The 8,077-nt window shown below is 42.9% G+C and overlaps 1 protein-coding gene across 1 annotated transcript; it reads right to left on the bottom strand.

Annotated features, from left to right (window-relative positions):
• Positions 1-3,285: 3,285 nt before the first annotated feature.
• Positions 3,286-5,496, bottom strand: LOC311117530 (von Hippel-Lindau disease tumor suppressor-like). Its single transcript, XM_084192450.1, has 3 exons — positions 5,265-5,496; positions 4,916-5,056; positions 3,286-3,886 (listed from the first exon to the last, which is right to left on the bottom strand). Exons 1-3 carry the CDS (start codon positions 5,455-5,457, stop codon positions 3,717-3,719), a joined length of 504 nt encoding a protein of 167 aa, XP_084048576.1. The 5' UTR covers positions 5,458-5,496; the 3' UTR covers positions 3,286-3,716.
• Between the last annotated feature and the right edge of the window lie 2,581 nt (positions 5,497-8,077).

Below are 8,077 nucleotides of genomic sequence, written 5' to 3' on the forward strand. Positions count from 1 at the left end.
CCAGGTGAACACTCACCTACACAGAACCAGTAGACCACCAGACCAGGTGAACACCCCCCTATACAGAACCAGTTATACCACTAGACCAGGTGAACACTCCCCTATACAGAACCAGTTATACCACTAGACCAGGTGAACACTCCCCTATACAGAACCAATTATACCACCAGACCAGGTGAACACTCCCCTATACAGAACCAGTTATACCACTAGACCAGGTGAACACTCCCCTATACAGAACCAGTTATACCACTAGACCAGGTGAACACTCACCTATACAGAACCAGTTATACCACTAGACCAGGTGAACACTCACCTATACAGAACCAGTTATACCACTAGACCAGGTGAACACTCCCCTATACAGAACCAGTTATACCACTAGACCAGGTGAACACTCCCCTATACAGAACCAGTTATACCACTAGACCAGGTGAACACTCCCCTATACAGAACCAGTTATACCACTAGACCAGGTGAACACTCCCCTATACAGAACCAGTTATACCACTAGACCAGGTGAACACTCCCCTATACAGAACCAGTAGACCACCAGACCAGGTGAACACTCCCCTATACAGAACCAGTTATACCACTAGACCAGGTGAACACTCCCCTATACAGAACCAGTTATACCACTAGACCAGGTGAACACTCCCCTATACAGAACCAGTTATACCACCAGACCAGGTGAACACTCCCCTATACAGAACCAGTTATACCACTAGACCAGGTGAACACTCCCCTATACAGAACCAGTTATACCACTAGACCAGGTGAACACTCACCTATACAGAACCAGTTATACCACTAGACCAGGTGAACACTCCCCTATACAGAACCAGTTATACCACTAGACCAGGTGAACACTCACCTACACAGAACCAGTAGACCAGGTGAACACTCACCTATACAGAACCAGTAGACCAGGTGAACACTCACCTATACAGAACCAGTAGACCAGGTGAACACTCACCTATACAGAACTAGTAGACCAGGTGAGCGCTCACCTATACAGAACCAGTTATACCACTAGACAACACTCACCTATACAGAACCAGTTATACCACTAGACCAGGTGAACACTCACCTACACAGAACCAGTAGACCACCAGACCAGGTGAACACTCACCTATACAGAACCAGTTATACCACTAGACCAGGTGAACACTCACCTATACAGAACCAGTTATACCACTAGACCAGGTGAACACTCACCTATACAGAACCAGTAGACCAGGTGAACACTCACCTATACAGAACCAGTTATACCACTAGACCAGGTGAACACTCCCCTATACAGAACCAGTTATACCACCAGACCAGGTGAACACTCCCCTATACAGAACCAGTTATACCACTAGACCAGGTGAACACTCCCCTATACAGAACCAGTTATACCACTAGACCAGGTGAACACTCACCTACACAGAACCAGTTATACCACCAGACCAGGTGAACACTCACCTATACAGAACTAGTTATACCACTAGACCAGGTGAGCACTCCCCTATCCAGAACCAGTTATACCACTAGACCAGGTGAACACACCTACAGTGCCTTGCAAAAGTATTCAGACCCCTTGGATCTCTTCACAATTTATTGTGTTATAAAGTGGGATTAAAATTGATTTTTCATTTTTTGTCAACAATCAACACAGAATACTCTGTAATGTCAAAGTGGAAGAAAAATCATATTTTTTAAAAGATCAATTCATAATTAAAATATAGTCATTGCATAAGTATTCAGATCCTTTGTTTAGGCAAGCCTAAATTAGTTCAGGAGTACATTTTGGCTTAACAATTCACATAATACGTTACATGGACTCACTCTGTGTGAAATAATAGAGGTTGACAACTGCCTCCTTCGTTTTAAGTGTGGTGGTGGGCTGCATCATGGTACTGTCTGGGTATGGGCAAATACTGGGGATTCAGGATTTTAAAAAACGGGGATGGAGCTAAGCACAGGCTAAATCCTAGCGGAAAACCTGCTTCAGTCTGCTTTCCACCAGACACTGGGAGAGGAATTCACCTTTCAGCAGGACAATAACCTAAAACACAAGGCCAAATCTACACTGGAGTTGCTTACCAAGAAGACAGTGAATGTTCCTGAGCGGCCAACAGTTTTGACTTAAATCTGCTTGAAAATCCATGGCATGTTTAGAAAATTGCTATCAAGCCATGATCCCCAACATCTTGACAGAGCTTGAAGAATTATAAAAAAGAATAATGGGCTAATGTTGTCCAATCCAGGTGTGGAAAGCTCTTAGAGACTTACCCAGAAAGACTCACAGCTGTAATCGATGCCAAAGGTGATTCTAACATGTATTGACTCAGGGAGCTGAATACTTATGCGATGACTATATTTCTGTTATAAAATGTGTATTAATCTAAATAAAAGTAATTCCACTTCGACATTACAGAGTATTTTGTGTAGACTGTTGACAAAAAAAAAGATTCAATCCATTTGAATCCCACTTTGTAACACAATAAAAGGTGAATAAATCCAAGGGGTCTGAATACTTCTGCAAGGCCCTGTATTATACTGTAGAAACAAGGCTTGGCTGATAAGTAGGAGCAGGCCCACTGTGTTGCTCTGTGATAATGTTTGGTCACAAGTTCCATTCAAATGCTCTAAGCCTAAATATGTTGTTCATACATTCTATACTCTTGAGTCTTTTGAGGAAGGGGAAGGCTAACCTGATCTCAGATCTTGTCTTTACCACAGGAGTGGCAATGATCACAGGAGTGTCAATGATCACAGGAGTGTCAATGACCATAGGAGTGTCATTGACCATAGGAGTGTCAATGACCATAGGAGTGTCAATGATCACAGGAGTGTCAATGACCATAGGAGTGTCAATGATCACAGGAGTGTCAATGACCATAGGAGTGTCAATGATCACAGGAGTGTCAATGACCACAGGAGTGTCAATGATCACAGGAGTGTCAATGACCATAAGAGTATCAATGACCATAGGAGTGTCAATGATCACAGGAGTGTCAATGATCACAGGAGTGTCAATGACCATAGGAGTTGGTAAGACAGCACAAATAGATCTGGGACCAGGCTAGGAAACAACATAAAGCACTGTGCTCACATACTCTTCATCCTTAGAGTCACCAACGAGTTCAGGGTAGGGACAAGTTTCATTAAAATACTCTAAGCTTACATATCTTGTGAACACATTCTTGAGTCACCAATGAGTTCAGGGCAGGGATAAGTTCCATTCAAATGCTCTAAGCCAGTGGTATTCAAACTGTTTCTGTGGGGACCCCATTTTTTCCTCCAGAATGTATTGCGACCCCACCCCAAAATCTAATGACACGATCGATACATTAAAATGTTTACATCAACAAATAACCTTAAATTCATTGCATTTTAATCTCTTATCAAAATGAAATACATTTATTCAATAAACATATATATTTTTGTATTATCTTTCTCAAAAACGTTATTTTTTTTTGTCTCATACAATAATATGTACTCTTAATTGGCGACCCCACTGCAGTTCCCCCGACTCTGAGTACCACTGTTCTAGAGACACCAAAGAGTCCGGAGGAGGGGAAAAGAAAGGATACATTTGGTCAAACAGAAAGTCCATGATTCAGGGCCTGTATGCATAATGCTTCTCAGAGATGGAGTGTTGATCTAGGATCAGGTCCCCCCCTGTCCATGTCATCTGATTCATTATGTTCTAAATGACACAACTGATCCTAAATCAACACTCCTATTCTGAGACGGTTGATGAGCCCCAGCTCCTTCAGTAAGTCAGGCCGTTGTCTGAGGTCTGTCTTCAGTGACTCAGGGATGTCCAGTCGGCCGTAGTCCTCCTCTTCTACCAGTTTACGGATTAGCATCAGACACAACTCCTGGAGAGAGTACACTGGAACACAGAGAGAAACAATTATGTCTTTGACACTTGACGTGTGTTTTTACATCACTCCTGGACAGAGTTGGTCCTGTGTCTGTCAACACTCCTGGACAGAGCTGGAGCCATATCTGTCAACACTCCTGGACAGAGTTGGTCCCAAATCTGTCAACACTCCTGAACAGAGGTGGTTCCATATCTGTCAACACTCCTGGACAGAGTTGGTCCCAGATCTGTCAACACTCCTGGACAGAGCAGGTTCCCAAATCTGTCAACAGTACTGGACAGAGTTGGTCCTAGATCTGTCAACACTCCTGGACAGAGTTGGTTCTAAATCTGTCAACACTCCTGGACAGAGCTGGTCCCAGATCTGTCAACACTCCTGGACAGAGCTGGTCCCAGATTCACAAAACACTTCTTATGCAAAAACTTAAGAAGCATCTTAAGAAGAAAATAAAGAGGTTCATAAGATAGTTTGTAAGTGCAATTCCTCAACAATATCTTAAGATTTAATGATTTTCTTGATAACTTCTAAAATATCTTCTTATGGATTTCTTAACTATCTTCTTAAGATGTCTGTTGCTAGTCAACCGATTTAGCTAGCTATCTAGCTAGCAATGGCAATCATGTTAGCATATTTCTTACTAAGATTACTGTTCTAAAACATGTTCTTGGGTTTAAAATAATCAATACTGAAACTTTCAGATGAAGTTTGTGAGTGAATTAAACATGTTCAATTGTTTTCAATTGCTTTTTCTCTCACTGCCCTGAGTTTAAGACAAGGGTTTAGCGATCTTGGAATTAAGAACATTTCCAAGTACTTTATTTTCAAGAATCTAATTTCTTTTTAACTTTTTGCTTAAGGAGAAACATTATAAATGGCGCAAGAACATTTTCAATAACCTTTTTGAGGAATAGCAACTTTGCTTAACTTTCTTCTTATATATATAGTTAAGGGAAAAATGGCAGTTAAGATGAAATGTCTTCTTAAGAAGGTTTTGTGAATCTGGGCGGTTGACGGGAAGCACACAGAGAGGGACGCACCTGGGGCAGTTATGACCACATTCAGAAACTTGGGTCTACCGTCCTCTTCATATTCGGTGGCAGCTGCTGGCATATAAACGTCCTGCTGATCAGCTACAAGTTTCGGCCCATTTCGAGAGGCTCTGAAAACCCACGGATGCGCTGCGGAGAGTGGAATGAGATTGAGGGAAATTACATGTCATGCGAAATAGTTTTTAGGCTATAGGCTATAACGCATTCAATTCGACATTTGGGAAAGGCATATAGCTGAATTACATTACGTGTTAAACTTAATAAAGAATTTGAGTAACACAAGAAAGACAAAATAACGGAAAGACAGAAGGCTGTGTTGCATGAGGGAGGGACTCACTCAGAAATGTGTCCATATGTAATAACCCGCTCGGTCGTATATCGCCATATGAAACTGGATGTCCGGAAAAATCCAACCACCATGCTCGGGCGCTTCGTGTCGACCTGTTAATAAAATTAACGTGGGTTTGGACATCAGAATTTAGAGACCGGAGAGCTTTATTTTCGCCAATGACTACTTCTTGCTCATCCATGACGATATAAACACTCGGAATGCCACGACGATGTCGTTCCCTAAACGGACCAGAAGAGGGCGCTGTTGTTCAGCGCTCTGACGAGTCAGACATTGAAATGTCATTCTGGTGACCAGATGTGGTGTGGTGGGTTGTGTTGCTCAAGTCTCCAATATTCCCATCATTGATGCATAAAACCCAATATTATCATATTTGCAAGTAGCTGAGTAATGCTTTGTAGGGGTATAACTGTCCCCTTGGTTCAGTCCATAGCTGAGTAATGCTTTGTTGGGGTATAACTGTCCCCTTGGTTCAGCCCATAGCTGAGTAATGCTTTGTTGGGGTATAACTGTCCCCTTGGTTCAGCCCATAGCTGAGTAATGCTTTGTTGGGGTATAACTGTCCCCTTGGTTCAGCCCATGATGGTATTTTGCTTCTGAGGTTTCCTGCTTTGACCAATTAAATCACTGTAACAAATAGCAGGATAAAACAATGATGACAGTCATTTATGTCAATACTCATTTAAATGTCAATACTCATTTCAATACTATTTCAATAACAGGGAGCTCATCAACACAGTTGGAGGTAGTATCTGCCTGATGGGTGGGGGACATGCTTTCCAATACCCTCCCTACCTTCAGCTGATCTGTCCTTGCCATCCCAAGGAGACTGGCTATAAGACCAGTTACCCTTCGTATCGTTTGGCCTCGCCGTGTACTTATCCAGTCCTGAATGGCACCCTATACCCTAGTGCACTACCTCTGACCAGCACCTTGTATCCCTCAGAACCGTCAAGGTGTCAAGCAAACATCACAGACCCAAACCTCGCATGGTACGCTACCCAGCAAAGAACTGACACACACACGCACGCACGCACGCACGCACACACGCACGCACGCACGCACGCACGCACGCACGCACGCACGCACGCACGCACGCACACACACACACACACACACACACACACACACACACACACACACACACATATTTAAAGGAAATCAAAGGAGAATGGGGGATAATAGCCTTCTGGAAGAGAAGCACGCCCTGGGCCCGTATCAATCAAATGTTATTTATAAAGCCCTTTTTACATCAGCAGATGTCACAAAGTGCTATACAGAAACCCAGCCTAAAACCCCAAACAGCAAACAATGCAGATGTAGAAGCACGGTGGCTAGGAAAAACTCCCTAGAAAGGCAGAAACCTAGAGAGGAACCAGGCTCTGAGGGGTTGCCAGTCCTCTTCTGGCTGTGCCGGGTGGAGATCATAACAGTACATGGCCATTTAAGGCCAGATTGTTCTTCAAGATGTTCAAACGTTCATAGATGACCAGCAGGGTCAAATAATAATCAGAGTGGTTGTAGAGGTTGCAACAGGTCAGTACATCAGGAGTAAATGTCACTTGGCTTTTCATAGCCGGCCATTTAGGGGTTGAAATAGCAGGTGCGGTAGAGAGAGAGAGTTGAAAACAGCAAGTCTGGGACAAGGTAGCACGTCCGGTGAACAGGTCAGGGTTCCATAGCCACAGGCAGAAGAGTGGAAACTGGAGCAGCAGCACGACCAGGTGGACTGGGGACAGCCAGGAGTCATCAGGCCAGGTAGTCCTGAGGCATGGTCCTGGGGCTCAGGTCCTCCACAAAGCAAGCACGCCCTGGGCAGAGAGAGACCCCTGTCAAAAGCAGTGCACTACAGGGAATAGGGTCCTACTCTGTCTCCCCTCCACACCGTGCTTTGTTTTGGAACAACCTTTCTGCCATACAGACCGATGACACAATAGAGTCCAATAGAGTCCAATAGAGTCTAATATAGTCTAATATAGTCTAATAGAGTCCAATGTAGTTCAATAGAGTCCAATAGAGTCCAATATAGTCTAATATAGTTCAATAGAGTCCAATAGAGTCCAATAGAGTCTAATATAGTTTAATATAGTCCAATATAGTCCAATAGAGTCCAATATAGTCCAATAGAGTCCAATAGAGTCCAATATAGTCTAATATAGTTCAATCGAGTCTAATAGAGTCCAATAGAGTCCAATAGAGTCCAATAGACCCCAAAAGAGTCCTATTAAAGATCTCTGAGAGAGTCCTGTGTTTTGCAGTAGGTAATAATGTGTGAACACTATTAAGGGAGTGTTTTGGGGAGTGTGTGTGTGTGTATGTGTGTGTGTGTGTGTGTGTGTGTGTGTGTGTGTGTGTGTGTGTGTGTGTGTGTGTGTGGCTGTGCTTTCATCACTACTAATAGTCTCTGATGAGCTACAGTAGTTTCGGTGTTGACTCCTAGTCTGACAGAAATACGACACCTTGTAGAGGCAAGGTACAGTGTGTGTTTAGCTTATTTAGTCCAATGGAGTCCAATAGAGTCCAATAGAGTCCAATAGAGTCCAATATAGTTCAATTGAGTCCAATAGAGTCCAATATAGTCCAATATAGTCTAATAGAGTCCAATAGAGTCCAATAGAGTCCAATATAGTTCAATAGAGTCCAATAGTCTAATAGAGTCCAATAGAGTCCAATAGAGTCCAATAGAGTCCAATATAGTCCAATAGAGTCTAATAGAGTCTAATATAGTTCAATAGAGTCCAATATAGTCTAATAGATTCCAATAGAGTCTAATATAGTTCAATAGAGTCCAATAGTCTAAT

This window comes from Coregonus lavaretus (assembly GCF_964263955.1).
Source record: "Coregonus lavaretus genome assembly, contig: HAP1_SCAFFOLD_175, whole genome shotgun sequence".
Lineage (NCBI taxonomy): Eukaryota > Metazoa > Chordata > Actinopteri > Salmoniformes > Salmonidae > Coregonus > Coregonus lavaretus.

What these genes read in the sequence shown, in the direction of transcription:
- LOC311117530 (XM_084192450.1), bottom strand. Translation starts at nt 5,457, where the DNA reads ATGGATGAGCAAGAAGTAGTCATTGGCGAAAATAAAGCTCTCCGGTCT. An exon ending in ACATATGGACACATTTCTGA is followed by an intron (nt 5,057 to 5,264) that starts GTGAGTCCCTCC and finishes CACTCTCCGCAG; the next exon opens with CGCATCCGTGGGTTTTCAGA. An exon ending in TGTGGTCATAACTGCCCCAG is followed by an intron (nt 3,887 to 4,915) that starts GTGCGTCCCTCT and finishes TCTGTGTTCCAG; the next exon opens with TGTACTCTCTCCAGGAGTTG.